The sequence below is a fragment of the Mustela erminea genome, chromosome 7 (assembly GCF_009829155.1).
Source record: "Mustela erminea isolate mMusErm1 chromosome 7, mMusErm1.Pri, whole genome shotgun sequence".
NCBI lineage: Eukaryota > Metazoa > Chordata > Mammalia > Carnivora > Mustelidae > Mustela > Mustela erminea.
In genome coordinates, this window is record NC_045620.1 from 59,481,770 (window position 1) to 59,508,481 (window position 26,712).

The window sequence follows — 26,712 nt, forward strand, 5'->3', positions numbered from 1 at the left end:
AAAGAAAACTGGGTGCTGGTACGTGAGACCCCACCCCCCATATAATTCTCTAAAAATTCTTTGAATCTATAATTATTTCAAAAACAAAAGCACGACATTATAGATCTCATGTCCAGTTTTCTCCAGTTTGAACGTATCCTTAACCTGCTCCTTACTCTTTCCCACAACCAATCTGATAAACGACAAGCTTTCTTTAAAAAGAGCTCTTCACAATCCTAAAGATAGTCAATTCTTAAAATTGTGAAAGTCGGAGAAGATATACAGAGATCTCTACATCTCTTGCAAATAAATGCTTCCAGTCTAGACTCCCCAGTTCCCTATATAGTACCTTTACTTCACCCTAGGTGAAATACGAATTTTCAGCTGGCTCCGTTTTCCAGGATCACAAAATCATGTACAGAAGTGATGAGGACTCAGTGCAGCCAGCCTACAGCACATTCATTCAGGGATGCCAACAGCTGACAGCTGAGGAGAAGAGCAGCCACGCCATTTACTTCCCCATGTCTGCTGCTTTTCTGGCCTTCTGAGCCTGAGAAATAACTAGCAGGCTGGTAACTGCTTCTCAATTTCACTTGAGGAAGAGGCTCAAGAGTCAGGACACGTCCATGATTCCCCCCCCCCCCCCCCCCCCCCCCCGGAATAAGCATTCATACTTTTTGTTCCTGAGAAGAAACTGAGTAGAATTCAGGAACTATACAGAATCCTCCTCTCATCAACAGGACCATTCCAACAGCCTCTTCTGCTGGAGCTGAAACCAGAAACATCACCTACAATTTTCCCCTCATGCCAGACTGCTCCCAAATCCCCCTCAGGGCAATACCTAAAACTTGACAAGAGCAGGGAGATCCTTGATGTGAGGGGTAGCAAGGTAATGTTTTCTAGGGTGCCAGCTGCCGGATACCTTCTTTCCATAACTGATAATTGCTCTGAGCCCTGACCATGCCCCAAGCTGTTGCACAGAGGTCACTCTATAGAGAGGTCGCTGTATGAAAACAGCACACAAGAAACATTATTGAGAGGCCAAATGGTAAACGGCTGATTGGGTTTGTGTTTGTTCTGAAGACTCACCATCTGGTTATCATTTTACCTGAACACATGGGCTTTGCATAATTATTTTTAAAGGAGTCTTGAAAATGCATTTGTCCAACAGTGCCTGATTTTGCAGGCAATTCCTTGCCTTGCCTTGTATACCTTTTGTATACAACTCAACAAACGTGGAATACAAAAGCATCTATCACACGCATAGATATATATTTCATAGCTATGCTCATATATGACTAGTATATAAACCAAAACACCAACAGTGATTATTGCAACGTGGCACTATAAAGATTTAATTTTTAAAAATATTTTCCTATATTTTACGCTTTTTTTAAAGCTGCGATTATATACTTCAAAGCTACCATCAGAGCCGGGCTTAGGGGAAGAGGGTTGCTCTGGAGAAGACAAACCTCATTCAGATTCCATTTGAGATGTGAAAGGGAGCACAGCCTGGCTGGTGACAAAAGCTCTTTAAGCCAGGGCAGCACAGGCTGAAGTGAAAAAAGAAATGCAACTCTCAGGGCACCTGGGTGGCTCAGTTGGTTAAGCGTCTGACTCTTGATTTGGGCTCCAGAAATGGTCAGGGTCCCAGGGTCATGGGATCAAGCTCTGCAGCGGCTCCACACTCAGCAGGGAGTCTGCTTGAGGTTCTCTCAACCTCCATACTCCCTTTCCACCCCCGCCCCACCACACTCACCTGTGCACTCATACTCTCCCTCCTTCTCTCAATCCATCAGTCAAGAAGGAAAGAGGAAAAAAAAATATGTAACTCTCAGAACTTCCAAATGCTTTATAAAATCCCTAAAGCTTACATTCAGAATGATGCCCAGTCTGCTAACAAACAAGTCAAGAGGTGTGTCAATAAATGCCAAAGAACACGGGCTCCAGCTACACCTTTTCCCACCATGGCACCAGCACCATGCCCAGTGGCAAGAATGGAGGCTTGAGAGGAAGGTGCCATCCATCATTCCATTCATTCCACAGAGGGCACTTCAGAAATAACTTAACTATTGTATTTAAATCACAATTAAAATTTTGGTTCTTTCACCACTCTTTAAAATAATCTTAAAAATAATATTTAACTGGAAAGCATCCAATTTCCCCAAGCTGTACACCAAGATAGGCTCACTATAAAACAACAGAAGAGTCCTTTACCACAGTAGAATACAAGAAACTTTAGGCCACTCAACAAAGCAATGGATACCTTTTCATTATAAAGTCTCCAGTATTCTCTCTGGCAGAAAAAAAGAGAGCTGCCATCTCATAAAATGTCCCATCTTCAAATATCTGTAAGAAGTTCTATAATTTGTCCCATAGTCCACAGGTAACAATGTTTTCTAATTCTTACTAACAAACATGCACACTGGAGATGAGCATGTTCTTAAAGACCAAGGAGAGAAAAGGACAGAGGAAGAAACTACTCTAGAATGCTCGACTGCACACCTGATGGTTTAGCCATTATTTCCCTAGACCAACCCCAGATGTGGGGAAACTATAGCTTGATATAAAGATAACCCAAATCAGGGCGACCGGGTGGCTCAGGCGGCTAAGTGTCCAACTACTGATTTTGGCTTAGGTCATGATCTCAGGGTCATGAGATCAAGCCCCTATTTGAGATTCTCACCCTTTCCCTCTGCCCCCTCCCCTGGTCCCTGCACACGTGTCCTCGCATGCATGCTCTCTCTCTCAAAAAGAAGTAAAAATAAATTTTAAAAAAGATATCCTAGATCCCCATGGCTGCTACCTAACTCTCTCTAGAATCTGTGATATATCATGGTAAATCTTATTCATAACTAGGCAAGTCAGAAGAAACCAAGAGAATGATAAGTAAGATTTCAGATAAAAATAATTTAAAGTAAGACGAATTTTATTCACTACAGTCCATGGTCCTTTTTAAAAAGTCCAAGTATGGACTTGAGCATGTATGTACACTCACAGGAACATATACACTTACTTTTGTGTAAATTAATCTCTCCTCTTTCCCATCTAAAGCTACAGAGTAAACCCTCATGTGACCATTTCAAGAACTATTTTTTGCTACTAAATTTTGCCAACAATCTGCTCAGCATTCTAACAGATGTTTCTGTTTTCAAACCTCTGGGAACTTGGCTGGGTCTGTTTTCTTTCCCCATGTTAAAAATAAAAGAAATGGCCCAAATGTGGCCTAATACCCTAGAGAAGCTTTTCCCCACCCCACAACCCTCTATCTCCCTATTCATGTGACCTCCACGATCCCTTCTCAAATCTTTTCTTTTGCATTAGAGAAGATGTTTCCAATTATGGCCCATTAAGCTGCCAAGGATGACATCACTCAGTTTTTTGTTTTTGTTTTTTTGTTTTTTTTTATTATTATTATTATTATTTAAAGAAAATGCTACTGATTCCTAGTTACTTGGGGACCATCTGCAACAATTTAAGCCAACTAGTCTGCTGGACCTTATGAACCCGCCATGTCACCAGGGTGGGAGTAGGGGGGAGGGGGGATTTGTTCAAGATCAATGCTACAAACAGAACAATACCATTACACTAGGAGTTGGAGGGACAAGAGGATCTTGCTTTTACAGAAGGATTTCTTTAAAATTATTTGCGACCCAACCTTACCTCAGTGACATCCATAACTTTGATGGCTGCCAGCTGACCTGTTTTAACATGTCGACCCTGAAAAACAGAAAAAGGAAGAAAATTGGCACCACTGTTTTTCCGTGATCATTAGAAAAGAATGGTTGAAGTTTCAATAAATCATTACATGTATCATTTCTTTTGTATTTTTTTCCCAAAGTAATGATGAAATAGTCCCATGACCTCCAGTACAACAATATGGGTTGTAATGCCAATGAACTCCACTTAATAAACAAAAGAAGTGGTAGAGCCAATGCGTTTTGATAAAGTATCAATTCCTTTCTTCTCAGGTTCAATTTACCTATCATTACCTCTCAACCTAAGCAACTTAAATAATATTTTCTTCTACACATCAACTCAATCACGTTTTCTTTCTTAACATTCTACATGAATGAAATGACCCAAAAAAGCCTCTTAATCTTTATTTTTAGAAATGGATAGTAGCCATTTTTCCCTAGTGTACTCCTAAGACTCATTACTCGATTTTACAAAAAAGTTACCTGAGAGTCTTCTTTGAAGCTTTCCTGCAGTTCCAAGATAGGGAAGTTGGGAAAATAATTACCCAGAATAAGGAAGTGTAAAAGAGATAGGGATGGTGCAGTGATAGTCTAACTCCTGACCTAGGACCTAAAACTCATTATTTATATCCCTGGGCATTTCAAACCAATGTCAAGTCAATCTCACACCCAGATGAACAGGACTAGTTTTAATTCCTGTCAGCTCTGTGTCCCTCCATCCACTCTTTGCAGTGTTCTGCTAGCCATTTCTCAGGTGAGTAACACAGAGCTATCCATATCTCCTGAGCCTGATGTACTTCAGGACTTTGTGGATAAGAGTCTTTTCTCAACAAATGTAAAACAGAAAGAACATCCCCATAGCTTCCAAGAGCCTGCCTCTCTTGTGGTCTCATGTTGAATAGTTACGAACTTTAGAACTTGAAACCTGAGGAAAGCTCTCCATTTAGTATGGAAAGCTTACCCATGAACTCAAGTTACATCTTGGACAAAACAACTCCATGAAAATGACACTGTATTACAATTACAATTACATCTCAACTGTATAAGGTCACAGTGATATGGAGTCCTGCAATGGACCAGGAGTTCACAAGCAGGAACTACACAACAATGTAACATACAAGTAACCAGGACAAATAAAATCCACAGGCCAGGAATCTCATTGCAACTCTCACCCACCCACAGACACCACCACCCCCCTCCCAAAGCGAATTACCTTCCTGGTCTTCAAAAGTGCATCCATGCAAGTAGGGGGCACCACCTCCCACAACACACACACCTGCAGTTTAGACAGTCTCAAATTCTGAGGCAAGCAGGCTTGTTCCACATTGGTCCACGGCTCAAGGAACTGCCTCCTGCCCTGTCAGCTATTTCCCAGCTACCATTCCACATGCACGCACGCTTTTCCATCAGTCAGTCTCCACAGATTTGAACTGTCCTCTCAACTGTGGCTTCAGTACTCCATCACCACACCATCCCCAACATCGTCACACAGCCTGCTTAACAGTCTGGCACCCTTCCTGTATTCACAGCTGAGTAATCCACAGTCCTGCAAGAAAATGCTGCCCTGTATCTATGTTCCCAAACAGCGCACAAAATGATCTAAGAAGCTATTCGACCTCTACAGAAGCTCCACCCCAGAGATGCAGAGTAGAACACAACGGTGTGTCATGAAAGTGGTAATTTATGAACATTATATGGTCTCCAATATCTCTGATTCTACTGCCAATTTTTTTAACTACCTGTCTGTCCAAGACTTAGTATCTTTTGATAATATGCATTCCTGAATCACTTATTTAAAATTTTTGTCTATGTGTGTTTTGGATCTGTAACCTCAGCCTTTTTGGAAACTGAGCTGTCCATGTCATGGGCATTGGCAGGATCCCAAAGCTAAAGGACAGTGACACAGAGCATGGACTCCAGCATCAACACTGTGTCCACACTTCCTGTCCCCTTGGCCTGCATAAGGTAACGTAACAGTGCCTCAACCTCCTGTCTAAGAGGGAAAGAGTGGTGCCCACTTCACATGTTTATCATGAAAAATAACAAAGATGCAAAGAACAGTGTAGTACACATGAGTGGTAAATAAAATAATAAATACGGTAATAAAATACAATTGGACTTTGTTTCCCTAAATTGAAGACAGAAAATTAATTTATTAGCATAGTATCAAAACAACTCCCATGACCAACTGGTTAACACAATCATGAAGCCAAATTATGATTTCCTTAAATCCAAGAACAAAGAGGAAAACTTAAGGGAACAAAGTATTAAGTAACCTTCCGGTGCTTTCTATATAAGGGACACAAAGATCATCTATCTCCTTAGCACCCACGAAACCCTCAAAACTAGTAACACATACCTGATTACTCTTCCTGCAGTGGGGTTATTTCCAAGTTACTAAAGCAAACTTATTGCTGACAGAATCAAAGGATGAAAGAAAATGTCACAAGAATTGCCCCCCAGCTTTTGTTCTTTAAAGGGGTAAATAGCACTGTGCTGGGAATGTGTTAGGTGAGGTGTGGGGGAGGGGAAGGTCTTCTGAGTACCTGATAATTTAGGATCCTTACAGATGAAGAAAATCCATGGGCCTATGGGAAAAAAACCACTCCAGATATTTATGTAATGTAGAAGTATTTCCTTCTGTGCCTGAACTCAAGACCACAGGATTATTCTCAGAACTTAGGGTTTGATAGTGGCATAAAAGCTTAGAGTTGTGAATTCATTCAGTACTTGCTTTACACAGAATGTGAGTTTCCCTTACTAAGGGATTAGAGAATCAGGACCTAACAACTAATCAATTATTTTTGTGTCCAGAGGGTGGACCATGCAAAGGCACTAGCCTTCATTAACGCATGCCAGGTCTTCCAAAATTAGGTCCATTTTAAATTTAAATTTAAATTTAAATCAGGAAACAAAGAATTCTGTCTCCCACTTTTATAAGAAATAAGACAACATGCTGAAAGAAATGAATTTGGGATTCTGGCAGAGTTAGGCTTTCATTTCTCTGCTACCACTTCATTACTGTAAATTTCCTTGAGAAAGCTTCCTAGGATTATTGTAGGATTCCAATGTTCTTTTTAGAATAGGAAGGCTAGAAAAAAATGCATAAAGTACATGAAGCTCTGGCCATCATATCTGGCATATAATGGGCTCTAAGATAAGAGATCCACTCCCACCAGAGGCCTATGCTAATGTTTTCTCTTTAATTCCCCTTGCAACTACCATAACCCCAGTCAATTTAAGTCCATTTCTCATTTTTAAAGGGCATGGCCAATAGGGGGAAAGGCAGTAGGATACTAAAGTAATGTATTCCCTAATTATTTTAAAAAAAAAAAAAAACAAAAAGAAAACCTCCAAATCAGAAAAAGAAATAATAATCTATCTACTCAGATGCATCATCTTTGCAAAAAAGAACCAAAATGGTGAGCAAACAGACTGAGGAGAAAAACTACAGCTGGGACTGAAATGCACCAAACATCTATATGTGTGTAATTGTGTGCAAAGGAGATCATATGAAGAGTGGTTGAGAGGCTAAAAGTCTGTCTGTAATTTACTCAACACTACCCCAGAGAGAACATAGTAAAGGTTCCTTCATCTAGGGGTGGGTTATAAGCTTAAGTCTACAAAAGCCAAGTGTCCCCAGCCATCAGGGAGGCCCTGCCCATGCTCCCATGGCATCACTTTAGAGCTGTAACGAATGGCCCTCAGTAGCACATGAAGAGAAAATACACATAATCATAACCAACTGCATTGTGCTAGGGACTCAAGGATATAAGCAAAGGCATGATTTCACTGAAGTCTGAGGCTACACATCTAGACTATTATCATTCCACTCTGACCTCTACACCATCTCTTAAAGGCTGCTTCATGAAGTTTGCTCCCTACAGATGACCAATATGACCACCAGAGTCTGGATCCAGCATGTTCTGTCACTGAAATGCTTACCCTGTGCATGGAGAGGTTTGCAAATTAATATTAATAGGACCTTTCTTTCTACCATATCATCCACTTTCTGAACATGCCAGTATATTATTTGGTCAGCACTAAATACACATAGCTAACATCCATTTATGAACTTGATTCTCTTGGCCTGTTGCCTCATTTCTTGGACATGATGTCCCATCCAGTGTTATAAAATGCCAGAAGGGAGAGTCTAAAGGCCCCTGGCTTTTTATATGAGGTAACATGTGAACATTAATGCACTTACAAGTCATCAAATGAGGAAAACCCCCAAATACCATTCATAACTATGACACCTAGAAATTTTTTTGAAGGCCAGCAAAACAGGCCATTATCCTATTCTACAGATGAAGAATGCTGAGGTGAATGCTATTAAGTTATCTGCCCATGTATAATGGCAGCAGGATTGTCTTTCCACAATAATTTATAAAATGCAAGCGACGGGCTCCTACCATTTCTATCAACTTGTCAAATTCCTGCTTTGAGGTCCTTTGTTTTTAAAGAAATAGCTTAAATTATTTCCCCTCAATGCCCTTAAAGGGTTACCAAGATTTGGAATTAAAATCATTGCTGCAATAAATATTATTTGACACAAAGTCAGATTGGCCCACACTAACCAGAATCGTCCCCTTTAGGAAAAGAACCTCTGCAACATTTGATTTTTGGTTTTTAAATGGGGGAAATGAATGTTTCTTTTTTAGAAAGGAAAACTCAAACTATTCTTGGCAGATGTTCAAGCTAAGGAGAAGCCTAATTTCTAATTCTCCTTCATGTTTATTAATAGAGTCAGAACTGATACCCTGCATCTGCAAATATGCATTAATTTCTATACATGTTATAAGAGAAAACACACACACACACACACACACACAAAACATGGTTTTAAAATGCAGGGCACTGTGGCAGCCTGTCTGTCTGCCTCTAAAAGCCTGTCCCTAATCCACAAAGAGGAGCCTAGTGGTGGAAGAAACAACATTCAACGGAAGCTTTTAAATCCCAAGAGGAAAAAGAAGGCAAATCACCAACTACCAGTTAACTAACTCATGTTACATAATCTTTTTTTTTTTTTTTAAGATTTTACTTATTTATTTGACAGAGAGAGAGAGCTCATAAGTAGGCAGAGAGGCAGGCAGAGAGAGGGGGGAAGCAGGCCCTCTGCTGAGCAGAGATCCGGATGTGGGGCTCGATCCCAAGACCCTGAGATCATGACCTGCGCCGAAGGCAGAGGCTTTAACCCACTGAGCCACCCAGGCACCCCGACATGTTACATAATCTTTACCTAGACCCCCAGGAAACTCCATTAAAATACGTCTGACGAATATATATGCTTATTTAAAGGCAAAATCTGATGGTCTCACTCATAAGAGGAAACTTAGAGGGGGTGCAAATGAATCGAAGAAATGAAAAACCAAGTCCTTAACTCAGGATTCCTCTCCTCAGGGCCATATGGTCATGCTCCTGTTTGACAACAATCATCCCTTGTCGTTGTATGGCATCAGCATCTCGTACCTGAACAAGGACGTGTACTGTAACTTAGCAGCTCCTTTTCTGCACTCAGAGTTTCCTACTAAACTCTGGCCTTTCTTCACAGAATCATAAAGGTTTTGTACTCATTCGGACTGAGAGAATAGACTATTAGAGAAGAAAACTCTATTAAATTTATGACACTTTGCAAGGTAAGTAAACAATTCAGGAACAACAAATATCTTCTCTCAACAAACCAGAGGGGTGCACGCTTACAGCCTGAACTCTAGCAAGCATGATCCTTATGATACCTAGGAAGCATCTAGTACTAGAGATAGCACCATAAGAACAGGACACAAAACCCCAGGAGGTCCCTACTTTTGGGGCATGTAGTGACCAAAGCACTTTCTGTGCACTTTCATTCACTCCTGAAATAACCCAACATAGGTACCAATGTCCCCATTTCATAGATAGAGAAACTGAAGCTTTGAGAGGATTATGCAGTTAAGTGCTGTAAACTTTAAAATAGAAATGACCACAAACTTCCCATTAAACCAACTTATATAAGAGCTGCTGAGTATACTATTCTATAACATAAATATTTTAAGTGGTTATAATCAAACATGGAAATGCAGTAACCAATAATAAAAACTTACTCTCAATCCCTGGACTTTCCTCTCTTATGATAAATCAGAAAAGTCAATGAAAGAATATCCTGAAGGAATTCTTTAGGAAATCTGAAGGCATATGTAAACACATTCAAGCCCCTCATTCTTGGCTTTCTGAAACTGGTAATGGGCTTGTCTGTTCCTTCATTATCTCACCATAAATTTTCTTTCAATAAATATTGGAGATCAGAATTCTCCTTTCTGCTGACTTTAACCTGAAACAAAAACTCCAGAGATTAACTTCCTGATACTGGTTTTCTTATTTGCTTAACAGAAAAACCCACCAACACCAAAATTCAGTAAACTGAAGACTGACTATGTTTAACCAGTGCCCAGGACATCCCCTATGCTGCCAGGGGAGCTAAAACACCCCATCAGCCCTCAGGAAGTTTATAATTTAGAGGGACATTTAAAAAATCCACAAGAAGGGGCACTAACATGGTGACAGAGAAACACTGTACTCTGGAGCAGAAACACTTACGAAACAGGACAGTGTGAGAGCAATTGCTCTGCTCTAGCACAAGGTGCAAAAAGGTGTTGTTAAAGAGACCATCACGGTGAGGCTAATAGTGTAGACCCATCATGGAGGCTACAGCAGGGTCTTTAATTGTTGCCCAGATGCTCTCCAAGATCATCAAAAGACAAGATGCGGATCCCTTGATGTCTAAACTGTAAATACTCCTTACCGAATCCCAGAAAGGAACAGTTCAGGCAGGTTATCAACTGGCGTGGAGGAAGGGGGAGAACTCAGCAACTCACCCAGGACTAGAAGATCTGTCACAAAACTGCATCACTTCTCTCCAAACATGTAAGGACAAAAAGAGCTCTTTCTACTCTGCACCCAACCAAGAAGATGCCAGTCTCCCACTTAGTCAGAAGAGGGCATTCCATCATGGGGTGATGTGTGTGCCTGCCACAGAATGGGCAATGACCAGCTGCTCCTCATTCCCATCCAACTTGGGAGCTGTTACTTGATCTTAATGATTTTTTAGTGGTGTTTTTTTGGTTTGCACATGTTAATATTTTAGAAATAAGGGATTTACTATGGGAATAGAGAGATGTTAAATATTTCTATTAAGTAGTCAAATTCAATTACAAAAATCACTCACTTCCACCCATGATGTATAGATTTCCAGGCTCCATCCCAGGCCCACACAAGAGAATTCCATTAAGTGGGATATAGGATTCCAAGACTTTTTAAGCCAGTCTCTAGTGATTCTTCTGCATTCTGAAGTTTGGAAATCACTTTTCCAAGCTTGTATTTAAAAGCCCAAACTCAAGCTCTCATATCCTTTTTGGACTACACAGTATTTACTTACTGTAACATATACACTCATTCATTGTCTTAGCTGGGGGTTTTGCTATGTGAAGGTTAGATTTATAACACATGAGTTCTAAGAAATGTCAAATATGTTTATAATAAAAACAAAGAAGTTATGTCCTGAAATGTTCAGGAGCTAAAAGGATAGGCAAGCCTAGTTAACAAAATAGCTGATTTTATAGCCAAGAGAGTATACCCAGGAAGGACACACACCAGTGGGACTATGCCCCTGGTGTGCCAAGTTTCTCCCCAAGATGTCTTATCACATCACACATAGTTCAACTTAAGAATTCCAACAGGGGAAGGGAGGATGAACAAGCAGAGCACAGGGGATTTTTAGGGAAGTTAACTTGTACTCTACCATATTGATGGATACAGGTCATTATACATCTGTCCAAACCCACAGAGTGTACAACACCAAGAGCATCCCTAATGTAAACTATGGACTCTAACTGATTACAACATGTCAATGTAGATTCATCAATTGTACAAAATGTGCCACTCTGGTGGGGGATGTCATAATGGGGAAGGTTATGCACATGTGGAAACAAGGGGTATATAGAAATCTCAGTTATCTTCCTCTCAATTTTGCTATGAACCTGAAACTGCCCTAATAAAGATGAAACTTTTTTTTTAATTCCAATCTGTTCCCTCTTATATTTCCTTATTTTAAAGGACAAATATGAACCTATATGACCATGTGGTGAATGGCATGAGCTCAGCAATGGGTAACCCACTCACCACTCTAAGATCCCACATCCATCCACCCCAAAGGCAAAGACCAGCTTCACAGGTTCTGCACTGTAAACCCAAAACAACAGTCCCCCAACTCCTGAGTGCTCTTTTCTAGGAAGTGTATGTGAAAATTCCAAAACTCAACCAAAGAGAAGAGGCGTATTACCCAGACAGCACTCCATAAGCCATTTAAGATAAGGAACCACATAATTAACTTGAGAGAGCGAGCTCAGAGCACTTCAGGAAATAACCTCAGTCTTCTGAACACCTCCTCAGAACAGAGCAGGAATAATGGCAACATGACCCTATCGACACCTATCACACTCCACAGCCCAAACAAGTATGAAGTAAGCAGGTTCATTTTTTTGGACATTTCATCCTTGTCACTAATATTTCTCATTACAGTCAACATCTGCTTATCTGCCTCTTCCTCCCTTCCATGATCAGGGCTGTGGATGAGTAGGAAGACAGAGAAAGCAGAGGAATATATGAGTGTTAGATCAGTCCAGACTTGCAATTTAATAAAAAGAGAGTGCTCCTATTCTCTCAAGAGTTTAAAATTAAAGACCTCAATACAGAATTGTGCCTTTCTTAGGTTGGAGCTATCTTACCTGGAACAATACTCCCTTTAAGGACAAGTATGCCTCAGTAGCAGAGAATGTACAGATTAAACTTCTACGAAGAATTACAATCAAAATAAACAGCATGAAAAACTGTTATCTAGTGCCCACTCCCCAATAAGTGAGTCATTTTGATGCATACATCTTTTTTCTTTAAGAGCCCAGTCTGGATGGAAATCTTTCCAAACCCTGAAATCTTGAGTACATTGAAGTTACTTTTCTTAATGGCTCAGGGAAATCATGACAAACATCAATTACTAACCTGTCCTTGCAATTACGCAACAGCCTCAGGCAACATTACATAAGGTGGTAATATTCTGACTCCTACAAAGAAAGGGCTCAGTCATATGGGTTTTGCATGCTTGTTCTGTCACTTTCAGCTGTGTTCTAGAACAGATTTGGCAGGGGTTGGGGATGGGGGAGCTTGCTGGCCAGAGAGCAAGCAAGTTCCAGTTAGGTAAGCCAGCACTGTAGCAAAAAGCACCTTCATGTTGAGAAGTGGAGACCATTTGGATGGACACATACATGAAAGGGGCAAGAAAAGAAATACTGCCATGACAGTTTATGTGTAATTCCTTCAAAGACAGGGAGGGATGTGGCTGGGCAGTGGGTCAGGAGGGAAGAAAGGGCACTGCTTTTTAAAGACACATAGCCAGGCTGCTTTAAATAAGACAGTGCCCCTTTCCAAGGAGGCAACAGCCCCGCAGTATGGTACACATGTGAGCCAGCGGCTAGATTACAGTATCAAGTGTGAGGAATCATTATTTAAAGAGGGAAACTAGAAAATTTAAAAAGCACCAATAGTAAGCATTCAGAAAATACAAAGGACAAAAAAAATCAGCATACCTATTCTTACATTAATTGTAAAAGAAAATGCACTGGAAACTCTTCAAATCCAAGCATCTAAAACAAGAGATTTGGGATTCTATAAACAATCTATCACCAACATTTAATACACATATGCAACTGCCTTGCCCCCTAATTATCTGAAAAACTCAAATGACTTTAGATTCAGCAATTTTAGTTTAAAATAACAAAAGAATGTCTAATGGCATAACAAACACCAATCCTTTACTATAGGCAAATATATGTATAAAGTTACTAGCCACTATGAGATATGGTATACTACATTCAGCAGCTAAGTAGTAAATGTGGTAATGCTAGAACTGAAATTTGATTGCATGACTCTGTCAAGATACATTAAAATACTATACTCCTGATGGTAAATTAACTAAGCATTGGACAAAAGAAAATGACCAACAGAGATACAATAACGTAACTCTTAGAACACATATTCCCTACTAAAGTGCTCTCACAGCAAGAACTGCACATAATAAACATTATCTTAATATCTGTTGACTCTTTCAAGCTACAAAAAATGGTGAGATCATCTTTCTCTACTTTTCTATATGACTGATATTATCATGATAAAATTTTCTATTCATATTTTTAAGGGAAAAAATAAGAAAATTTAAAAATCATTTCCTTTTCTTTCACATAGTAATATATTTAAATACTGCAGAAGAACAGCACCCAAAGCAGGCACTGAAGCCAGGAGCTCTAGACTGGAAGCCCAACTTCACCACACACTAGGAGGGTGACCTGAGGCTGGTTACTTCACCTCTTCTGGACTTCATTTGCTTCCTCTGTAAAATGGTAATAAACACAACCCTCTGCAATAGGTCCTGGTCCCTCCCAGGGGGCAGTATCATGACTGGGAGCACTGGCAGTACAGCAGTGTCATAGGCATAGAGATCAACACGCTTGAGCATGGTATCTCTGAGATGAGCTTACAAAGCAGGGGGCCGGTCCTTAAAGGTCAAAACCTTCCAAATTTCAAAACTACTACGGTCCTGATAAGATGTTTCCCTCCAATGTGATATATCTTTGGGCAGAGGGAGACATAAACCTACTTATATAGATCTATCACAACGTAATTAATGTCTATTAATTCAGATTTCAAAGAAAATATACAACCAGAATTTTTCTCTTGAGAACCCATACAAATTAATAGTACCTATAACTACTTACTATTAGACACTGAAATATTTTCTTACTTAAAACCACATCATATGCCACACTTCCTTTTTAAATTATCACAATACAAATGATCTACATTTATCTTTAACATAATCCTCAATCTGAACTCCTCTTTCTCTGGCCTTCCCTTGGCATTATGTAAGGTGACCACCAGTTCCTAACTCCAAAGCAGGGAATCCTGTCTTTATTTTTTTTGATATATAGTTTTAACTTCTTGGTTTCTCAAATGAGGAGATATGAAAGAGCCAAGAGTAGGGAGCTGCAGCCTTGTGAATGACCAGTTGGGGAGCCCAGTGTTACACCACAGCATAACAATCAAAAGGGCTAAACCACACCAAAGACTGTGAAGCCAGAGCAGACACAGTGCCGAAGCCCAAAGAGTCCCAGGATTCCCATGATTCCTACAGGACTCCAGGAGGTATCCTACACAGAACAGTGAATTTGAATAAAAAGCTTGCTTATTACAATGTTTAACCATTTACCCACAATAAAAGATGGAAACAGAATTTTGTGGGTTCCCTTCCTTCTTCTCCGATCACTAACCCCCTACCCCACCAAGAAGCTCTCCTTTGTTTCTCCCCAAAACCCACAGGACACTAGAATTTCAGTATTTACTTGAAGTAAATACTGAATACTGAAGTTTATCATTTCACACATCACTAAAGCACACAAGCCGAACTCTTCTCATTGGCCTAGACAGTTAAAATACTTTAAAGTTTCAGACACAAATCAAAAGACAAGAGACTGGGGTGCCTGACTGGTTCAGTTGGTAAAGGATGCAACTCTTGATCTTGGGGTCGTGAGTTCGAGTCCCATATTGGGTGCAGAGATTACTTGAAAAGAGAAAATGGAAGGGAAGGGAGAAAGAAAACGAAAGAAAAGGAAGAGGAAAGAAAAAGACAAGATTAAACCATGCAGGGCATTCAGATTCCATTCTGGGCTCTTGATCCATCCATGGTCCCTTCCTACTTATCACCAACCCAACTTTCAATGAAGGTTTTCAAACTGCTCCTTACCTTTTCTCAGCACTTCAAGTAGCGAACACTAACACCGCCCTTGAACCTAGATGTATTTATGATACACGTCATCCTATAAGCAGCTTTTTGTCTCCCTGAACAATTTTTAAATACAAATATAACCTAGTTTCTGAAACTGAGCTACTTCTGCTGCTGTGTCCTCAGCACTGACACAGTGTAGAGGGCATAAATCTTCCCTCGTGTATTCTCTGACATACTTGTTCTCCTGGTTTTCAGAGTCTGTATCCAACTCTTAACATGCTCATGCTGCATATCCATAAGCATATTCATGAATTCCATTCATTCCTCATAATTCCCTCATTCTTCCTTTAAAAAAAAACCACCATTAGAATTTCCCTTTGAGATCCATTTGATAGCATCTCTTACCAGAAATGATGCTTACCATAAATGATCCCTCAAGTTTTCAAAGTCAAAGTATGCTCAAACTCATACCATGTCCATCTAAAACTTAACTTGGTCAAAATGAATAAAGATAATTGATAGCTTATAAGATATTTCCATAGAAAATAGGAAGAACTATTGCCTTAGCATTCTGCATTCAGTCAGAGGTTGCTGGTATGTGCCTCCATATGAGTTTAATCGCTTCCCTGCCTGCACCCTCAGGCAGAGGGAAACTTTCAGTGGGCTGTTTTATGGAAGCCCTCTCCTCTCAACACTTCTTAATCCTTTACGGTCAACCCCTTACTCATTCCACAGCCTCAGGTGCCACAGACCAAGGCACCTTGAGAAACCTGATGGTAGCTCAGAAGCCACCCCCAAGTTCTACTACCTGCACAAGACATCTCCTACCCAGTGCCTGCCCAGGATTCTAATATTACTAGGGTCTACAAAAAGCCTGCAACTATCAGTATAAATGGGCAGGACTCAGAAAAATGATGCAAAGTAGAAAAAGCTAACTTTAAAACCAAACCGTCTAAGGGGTCAGAAGCCATGGCCTCACACAGTGTGCTGGCCAAGCAAATCCAGGATAAGTGAACGTGAGCACTCACCAATCTATGTAATTGTCTAATTAACTCTGTCCTTCAACACGCTTAACTTGAGATGGCGGGACAAATGCTCAGTGCCACTCTTTCCTCCCTGTGGTTCAGTCCTTCCCTTTGATCCCCCTGATGACACAAAGTCTCATCAACTCAAAACAGCAATGGATGTGCTGCTCCAGGGAGGTCATTCTCAACCTACAGATACAGGCATCCAAAATTAACTCTACAGAACTGTAGTTAGAAAGAGAACACTGAATTGAAACTCTTCAAGCCACAGATACATCAAAATTTGCTTTCCCAAGATAAATCCAAGATACTAGAAGTAAACAAAAATTCCGATCATCTGAGTCAACTGTTCATTCTGCGACTAGACAGATTTATGACCTTGAATGAGCCACTTAACTTCTCAGAAGTGTGGTAATCTCACTATGAAATGTTCATGGCTCTGAGGTCCACACTCCAGGCATACAATTGTGAACAAAGTAGATAAAGTCTGTGTTCTTTATTCTAAGGGGGGACACAAGCAATAAACAAGTGTATACCTTTGCCGCTGCTGTGAATATGTACTGATGCACCAAAACAAACCAACCAACCAACCTAGGGGGAAAACCTAGCAGAGTGAAGAGGAGAGGGAGTGCCAGGATGGGGACAGTTGCTACTTTATTATGGTGGTCAGGGAGGCAGGCCTCTCTGATACCCTGTCATTTGGGCAGAGAGCCGAAGAAGGTGATGAATGACTTACTCTGCAGGAGATTCTGAGCCAGAATTCATTTACACAGAAAAACTCACGGGCACCGTAGTGTATGCCACACTAGCCTACTACCTTAGCCGGGGCAGCATCCTCTGTGGCTTGTAGGCAACATGGTGGTTCTATTCAAGTTCCAATAACAGCAACATGTTCCACTCCTTCCTGTCAACAGCAGACACAGTGCCCCAAGAATATCTCTGTGCAAACAGGCACCACCCAGCATACATCTACATCTAGAGCAGAACCTTTCCTCTGGGCAAGCAAAACCATTCTCAACATGGCCTACTTCACCCTCCTGCAACGCTTAGGCCTGGATTAGAGAGAGAGGGCTGTGAGAAGCGAAACCAGAGGCTCTGGACCAAAACGAGCTGCAAGATTTCTCCATTTTCCACCTGACTGCACAGCTTATTTTCAGCAAAACCCATCCCCAAGGTTGAGGTGTTAAGGCCTCTGTTGGCAGAACCTGCTTATGACTTTCTAACCAGGCACTGAAAGCAAAGTCTCCCTTCTTACTGTAAGGGCAACACTCAGAGAATGCGGGGGGTGAGAGTTGGGGTGCAGATAACAGATTTTTAATTAAAAAATAAATCCCTAAGTTTATGGTGCACACTTCACTGCATACTAACATTTGCAGGAGACTACTCGGGCTGTGAGGTCACAAGTTGATTGCTGAATAATAACAGAAGTCTATTGCCAGAGCCATATTCAGAGCTTCAGAGTGCTGTCTGTTGTGGTTGTGCTTCTGCCATTTCAGATTATCCTGGCATCTTATAAAGGCAATTCTTCTGAGTTCTAAGACCTGAAGCCACTTTCTAGATGCTAATATAGCAAGGTTCTTCTCCCTGATAATTCACAGGCTAATCTGAACATCACATTTCCTATAGGGCAGAGGGTGCTTTTTGTCCATTTTTTCAAAATCGAAATTTCCAAAAATGAACAGGCTACACATTTCTAAAACCCAGATTTTTTAATTTTACATTTCTCTTAAAAAATAGATTTGTTAAAACTGGGTCCTTACACCCTTGGAAACAAGGTATAGAGCTGAACTGGGGGGGCAGCAGGAAATCTCCAACAATTTCCAGAGCCCTCCTTCCCCAGAATACTCACATATGTATGTACCGGCATGGGCCAAGTGTCCTCGATCAGAGACCAGAGCAGTAGTTCTTCAACCCTAGGTGACGATCAGTCACCATTTTTGTTGTTGTTTTTGGGTGTTTTTGTTTTGTAATATACATCTTGGGACTCACCCAGGTCAAAATCCCAGGACTGGGGTTTAAGCATCCATATCTTATAATCTCCTCTACAGAATTCAGAGTAATTGCAATGATGACCCCATGAAGAATGATGTCAGAAAGACTCTGGTATGTACCAACAAAACCCACATTCTCAATAAAAAATAAAAGCCCCCAGAACACCATCACCCTGGATGCCCTGTTACGGTAGGTTAAGTACCATGCTATAGCTAACAAATGCACGGTTGTTATCTCTTGGGCAAGTAAAACAAACAGGTGTGGCCCTGACAGCGTGGGAGAAGCCCAAACAACAGATGGACTCCACCAAAAGCACCCACTAGCGGCTGAGCAAGCAATCACTCTCCCTGCCCTTCCCCCTTCACTGGGGTGACCATATTAATTTATCATCCAAACACGACACTTGATAATGAATAAGGCACTAGTCGTAAGTATGCTAGGACAAGAGATGTAAACCAGAACGGCCTTGGACAAACAGAAGGTATGGCCACCCCCAACCTTCAGGGTACCATGCTTCAAGAAATTTTATTTTAAAGGAACAAAACACCCCCCCCCAAAAAGCCCACTACCAACAAAACACCACATAGGTGGAACCTCTCTAATTATTAGATTCTAAGTTAGAGGCAGGAAAATTAACATCCCTAACACAGCACCTGCACGTGTTAGGCCCACAATAAATGGCTTTTCAATGAATACTTAGGAGGCCAATGAAGACCAAGTCATGAGTGATAGATGGCATGATGAATCTACTCAGTGATTTGTAAACACAATCTCAAAGAAGAGGTACAACCTTCAGATCTCTCAGGGGATCTCTCCCCAGAGGTTTCCTGGCCAAGCCCACCATAGCAGTCCCTACTTCAACTGACCATACAGGAATAAACTCAGTCAGATACAAATTCTTCACAGGAAATAAAATCAAATGGAGGAGGCCAAATAAGACCCAAGAGCCGACATCTTTCTGGGGTGCAGACTCTCCCCTACCTGCCTCTAGGGTAGAGCAGGTTCCTCCTTTTCCAGGGCTAAGTACCCCCATGCTGTTCCTTATGGATGTGTGCCAGTTGCCCTAAGGAACTTACCACCACCCCAACCCTCACCCACCCAACTAGCCCTGGAAAGCCACTCAACAATAGGCAGGAAGCTTGAATGGTTAAGACAGATGGGGGAAGTCCTGAAATGTAACTACAAAACCCGTGAATACCTACAACCATCATCATCCAGACTTTTTTTTTTTTTTTTTAAGGGAAAAGGAAACTCCAGTTCATTAGAAAGATAAGCAGCACTGAAGTGTGATAAAATGAGCAATGAGACCTAGAATGGAGGCACACCATCACAGATCCTAGGGAGAGGCCTCCAGCCCACCTGAGTACACTCCAGGCCTCTTGGGAAGAACTGGGGGCTGCCCATATTCTGCCATACCCATGCCCCTCCACAGCCCCTTTCTGGATCCTACCAAAGAGCCCTATCTAGGAAGAATGCCAGTCCCCACAGCACTAAGGCATTCCTTCAAAACCTGAACTGAAAGAAACAGCACAAGGGGGCTTTAAGGGGTAATGGAACTCTTATGTATTCTGACTGTGGTTAAATCTGTACATGTGTTAAAATTCAAAGACTTGTACATCGAAAGAAAACAAAAGTCAATTTTATTTTATGACCATTTTAAAAATAAAATTTAAATACTAAGGGAAGCAGGACTGATCAAAACCCAGGACTCCTCTGGGACGTTCAGCCTCTTTTCCTGTTTGTTCAGTGAGGGGCCCCTCAGACAGACAGACATATCCGCTTAGGGATTTTGCTTTGTTGGCACTATCTTCCCTTCCTCCCCCTCCTGGTGTTTACTTTTCCTATTCTTACGACATTGTCATATGACAAAACTACAATTTAGGTCTCCAGTTAGTAAGATATGAAGGAAAACATCAAAGCCATGACAGATATAATTCCTACCGCACGTACTACTATCATGGAGAAAGAGCTGGGCCACCACAGGCCCACTAGGGAACAAAGAAGGAGCGGAAAGGAGATCACTGATTCTGCTGCAGTTACAAAGCACTACCCTACACCAAAGGAAAGGTGTACTCAATTTCTGAAAACCCAATGCAAAGACCTGCCAGACCCTGTGGGTCACCCTCCCACCCTGGCGTCTGGAAGCTCCTGCTCCGCTAGGCCAGGATGGTAGGAGGCAGGCCCTTCCTGTTGGGCTGGACTGTACATATGTTAATAGCGCAAACCCAACGCCACATTTTCATAATTGTGATTAAACTTTATTGTACAAAAAAAGGGGGAGGGGGCACCTGGGTGGCTCAGTGGGTTAAGCCTCTGCCTTCAGCTCAGATCAAGATCTCAGGGTCCTGGGATCAGGCCCCGCATAAGGTTCTCTGCTCAGCAGGGAGCCTGTATCCCCCCCCCCTGCCTGCCTCTCTGCCTACTTGTGATCTCTCTCTCTCTCTGTCAAATAAATGAATAAAATCTTAAAAAAAAAAGAAAAAGAAAAAAAAACAGATAAAAGCACCAGATGGGACTTCATTAATTAAGGTGTGCTTTGTGCACTACTTCTGCCACATAGCACTGAAAGTGAAGTACACTATTATTCGAGACTAGGGGGGTAACAGAAAATTCAGTAGCAACTTTTCTTCCTCATCCTTTCATGGGTGGAAACACACAAAACAGTTACATCTGATCTTTGGAAAGGGAGTCACAATGATCCACAATTTAAAAGGAACAAAATTCAGGTACATACAAATAAATTCTATAGCTGTGTTCTCAATCAGTAAATGTGTTCCTAAAGCTGGTATTTAGATCAAAGAATTTTCTGCAAGTCACTGAAGTTCAACAAGTTTGAAGTTATTTTATTAGGGGTCCTTTTTCATGTGTGTTAACTACAACTTCAAATACAGGATTTATTTAAAATGGGAGACAGTGGACTATAAGTCCTAGGGAGACAATATGCCCTTTTAGGGAATAAGAAGCAAAGACTTTGCTTCTGAATGACCTACAGGTGGCTGAGACCCTGAGTACAAATCTGCGGGACTCTTCCCCAGACCTCTCCATCAGAGACGGGTACACTCAAGTAGAGGCCAAGGGCAACAATTTGGGGCAATATTCTTTCAACATACTTAGGCAACAGAATCTGAACCCTAGCAGAGCAATCACACAGCACAGGGACAGCAGGTCTTGCTTGAAGCCTGGCTTTTACTATGCCAAGAGAGACTTGAGAGGCCCAAAAATAAGCCCTGCTATGAACCATAGTTCAGGACCACCAGCAATTAATTTCCAAACCATCAATCACAAGGCATCAAGCTATTGTGTTTCAGTCTTAGGATTTTAGTAAATTAAGAAGGGATTTTGCTTCTATTTAAAGAATGACAGTGAATGGGGTTAACTGGGCATCTTCTCATTATAGTCTCAAATTCTTCAAATAATCACATCCATTCTGGACCTCTGTGCATCTCAAATAATCATGTGAATGAGGCAACAGCAATGGTGAATCTGGCCTCATTAAGTGGAGCCACAGTCCAACTAAACTACTTGACTGCCATCTGCACAACCTCTGTGCAGTTAAAAATACAGTAGTAGGAATGAAATTCAACCAGAAAGAAGGGCAAGAGACAATATAAGGTGGAAAATGCTCCCTGTTCTTTCCAGCAGGCTCCTAAAACTCAGTGGAGCTTGAGCAGCTGGCATAGAAGGATATGTGAAAGGAGAAACAGGCTTGTGTAACTGGATGGGACAACAAGGGACCAGAGGGCATGCTTAAACAAGAACTGGGCCAAAGTGTAAGTGATGGAGCAATGGGGATATAACTTAAAAATGGCCATGCCATCTTCGCATCTCACAGCAGATGCAGCTGGTCTAGAAAAAGTTTTCCCCACCAAGGTAATCATGACCATCACGACCATCAGGAAGGAGAAAGGTTTGCTTTTGCTCCTTACCTTTTGGTACTCAGTTAAGTACCAGCATCTCCTCCTTATGGGAGAGTGGGGGTGGAAGAAGGAGAGAAGGAGCCATATGTGCAATCCACATTCATCTTGCATCCTGCCACAATCTGGCACCACCTGGTAACAGTGGTCTACTCCAACCTAAATACCCACTGGGAAATTCTGCGTCCTGTGGCTGGCCAGCTGCCATACAAGATAGCACCAGCAATTCTAAGAGTCCCAGGTTAGACTTCTTAGTCCAGGGAGATTATGTAAGGAGACTACTGGGACATGAAGACCCATCCTCTATTTAAGAAATGAAACCAGATAAAAAGACAAGCTACTGCTAATCACATTAAACTGAATATGCAGGACCACAGAGTTTATCAGTGTCATATTTTTATTCTACAAAAATTAGAATGAACAAAATGTAATGTTTTATGAAATTTAGACCTGAAACATATTTTTAATGGTCATCTTTGAGGGCTCCAGACAACATTAATGTCAACACGCTAATAGGAAATAAACTACCACCAACTTTCTAAAACATAAAACCTACTTGTTGAACAAGTGATACAATACAACAGTAACGAAGAACTATGAATGCACCTAGATCATATGTATGAAATATAATTTTGCTGATAAATTAATAAAAGAAAACTTTTATCTCAGAAAACTTTCTCTCACTGGTATCAGTCAGCTGTTAAAGTGGCCAGTCATCCCTATTCCCCTCCAGGTGTGGCTTTAAATATACAACCCCCAACAAATGGCTCAAAAATCATGACTCAAAAATCTTAACACACTTCTTGATGAGTATCACAATACTACGATCTTATTAATATGCAAACATAAGAACTTAACTCATTTGTAATACAGTGTAGAAGCACATCTCAAAAAATCTTCAATGATTTTTCCCACTGTACTCTACTCCCATTAACTAAGCCATATGTCTTCTCAAAATTCCATCCACCATGACCACCCTTCCCTCTGTTTAAGAACTCATGGATCTGTAAGCACCAGGAAGGCAGGGACCTTACCTGGCTGACTTTTCATGACTATAATTCTATGTAGCACCTAGCTGATACTCAGTATTTGTTAGAAGGAGCTGAAACTCACTCTACTTTTTTTGTTGAAATGGTAAGATAGGAATACATGAGACTTTAAAATAATCAAGTAGTTAATTTCACATTAAAAAAAAAAAAAGCCAAGTCACATAATAACACTTAAGCTTTAGTGAATTACAATTTCTTTAAGAAGACATGTATCAAACATATGCAAAAGATTTTGGGGAAAGCAAAAGACAAAGATCTTCTTTTTTCATCTATAATTACAAAATTAGTACATAATAAGTAAAATTCCAGACCTTCACAGATTCTTCTTCTTTTAGTTCTATAACCAAACACTATTATGGTTTAAATTAGAAGGGTCTGAACAGGCTTATACCAACTGTGGCCACTGACATTCTGTACCTAAGAACTGGCATCTTTTCACTATAGAGAAAACCCTTAGATTTAGACTGCCCAAGAAATATTAACATCAATCATGTTGGCTAAGTATTAGAAATACCCTTTGCTGTAGAACAAATCTCTGTGCCCATCTAACCTCATGCCCACCTACCCTTCCACTAACAGAGGAAAGAACCACATAGTGCTATATACTATTATTTGAGGAGTAGGCAAGACAGGTGTTACCCCAGTATCTCAAGGTGTACACTGAAAAAAAAGTAGAATATATGATTTGTGCAGACACTAATATTAGGGAAAAGCAAGCATAATTTAAAATGTCAGGATTAAACCAAAAGGATACAAAACCGAAGCCAAAACCTGGACACTGAAGACACTGAAGTGGGGTTTCAAAACTGAAGTACTTTTTGCTTCCTGCGAAGCTAACTTGTCAGTGGCCACAGTTGGTATAAGCCTGTTCAGACCCTTCTAATTTAAACCATAATAGTGTTTGGTTATAGAACTAAAAGAAGAAGAATCTGTGAAGGTCTGGAATTTTACTTATTATGTACTAATTTTGTAATTATAGATGAAAAAGAAGAATCTAATTCTTCAGTAAAAGCGGTTACTGCTATTAAAAGAAAAGCGTGTATTAAATACAGTAATGTTCTCTATCTCCCAAGCCCGCTAGTCAATTAAAGAAGAAATACATCAAAATCTTTCTGAAGAGCACAAATACCCTCAACTGGATGTGGAAATGCAAACCTTGATGCCCCAACTCATTATGATATTAAAATATTACTATTATTATAATGCAAGATAATCATATACTTAAAGAAGCAGCCTAAGTAATTGCAATAATAAGCCACGTGTAAAAAGGAAGCACAATTAAGAAACAAAATAAAATCTGTGTTTCTATTAGTTTTTCCAAATCTTTTATTTGAATAGTACTGCTTTATAGTAGCCTAAGTCCAAAAGTAAGCCTAAATCCAAAAGGCAGTTTTATTTATGGGAAAGTAAGAAAAAGGGGAAACAAAAAACCCCAAAAAACTATGCCTGAGTACAAGCAACAGAATATTATAGTTCATTCTAACCCAGTTATTAGGAAGCCAAACTATTACAGCAACTACTAAAGCAAATTTCCTAATTAAAGGATAAGTCAACCTGCCATACACCCCACAAACAGTACCACTTAGAGGGGAAGCCCAGTCTGGAAACAGCAGTTGGGAGGACTTCACCCAGTGAGACTCTTGTTTGGATAAAAACAGAGGCAGAAGCATCTCCAAAGGAGAGATACTTGTCTTTACCAAATGTGTAGCATTGGTGTACTTTCCTGAGGTCTGAGAGTTAAAGGACAAAGCCATTCTGGACATAACAAATTACAGCAAAATCAAAAGCCAAAGACACACCAAAGCAAAGTGCCCCAAGGAGAACCTTCGTGTTCAAAGTCCAGCTTACCTCTCTGTGAATTCCAAACTAAAGAGCTTCTGAAAAACTGTACTTGTGGGAGGAGAGATAAGCTCTTTGCAATTCTGAATTTTGAAAAATTTCTACCAGGTTAAATTCTAGGACCTCTCTGTCCAACTTCCAGTGAGGTAACATATTTGCGAAGTTATGTGTGGCTGTTGGTTTACTCTTCCTAAAGGAATATCCCAAACATGTCTTGGTGGCTTTTCTGGCCAGATTGGGCCACTTATCCATTGTTCCACTTAGCCATCCCGTTTACTGTCAACAAACCTCTCTGGTACAAAGAAGTGACCAGAGTCTGAAAGAATTATTTCCTAGTACAGGAAATATTAAGGGAAATGAGTTCAGATATCCTGAAGCCAGAAACAAGTTAGAAAAAAATACGTAATGTTTAACTTTTTTAAAAGAAAACTTAAACAACCAATTCTTAGACAGTAAGGCTCTACATCTGATTATGGCTGGAAATCGGAGGCTTAAGGTTACTCTCCTTCAAAACCACCCAATCATTCAAATTGCATCTGTATTTATACAGAGAAGTCACTTGCAAGATGTCTAAGTCACACCCCCAAGACTGAGCCAGGGGCTAACCCCAAGCCTCCAGCACCCTCCCACAGTCTGACTCTAAGACATTTAAGATTATGCTTATCAGAACACAAAAATAAAAGCAATTTAACTGATTTCTAAACCCCACACATAACTTCCTTCCCACAAAGCCTGTGTTACTGCCACCACCAGCTTCCCCCCACCCACTCAAAAAGAGAAGGCACAATCACTCCAATAACTTTATTCCTCTGTAACTTCAAGACTCTTAGAGCACAGAGGGCAGGTACTCAGCAGTAGTTTAATTATCAGGTTACGAAGAAAGTCTCCCCAGAAGCAGTAGAGGACAAGGAGGGTCCATTACTCTGACCAAGACACAGCTGGGCCTGTGAGACAGCCACAAGGCCAGTGCCAAGCCTGTCAAGAGCATTTGCAAGCACCTCCTAACCACTCATGCCAGGATATAGGGTGTGCAGTCTCTTATTATTAGAGATTTAATAAGCAAGCTGAAATGAGGCAAAAGTCAGTGTGGCAAACAAACCAACCAACCACCTTTAGAATTCGTGTGTGCCTACAATTTTAAAATAGAACCTTCAGAGTGATTGCCTCAAAAACAGAAATACTACTTCTCTACTTTTAACTGTGAAACTTCTAGACACACAGAAAAAAGTGACAATACTAAATATAATGAATATCTAATACCTAGAGTAAATATCTGTTAACATATTTATCATATTTATCTCTTAATAAGATAGATACCCTCCTGAGCCATTTCAAAGTAAGTTACAGACATTAAAAATAAAACCCCATTTCTAAATACAGATAAGAGTCTTCTGTGACCATTATCACACA

General features: G+C 40.6%; 1 protein-coding gene across 26 annotated transcripts in view; it reads right to left on the reverse strand.

The window, feature by feature from the left end:
* Positions 1-26,712, reverse strand: part of MAP4K4 (mitogen-activated protein kinase kinase kinase kinase 4) — a 198,078-nt gene that overhangs the window by 109,950 nt on the left and 61,416 nt on the right. For all 26 annotated transcript variants that reach the window (XM_032351743.1, XM_032351761.1, XM_032351740.1 and 23 more), the window contains exon 3: positions 3,643-3,699. In XM_032351743.1, coding sequence (XP_032207634.1) covers positions 3,643-3,699 — 57 coding nt within the window. The remainder of the gene's footprint in view (positions 1-3,642; positions 3,700-26,712) is intronic.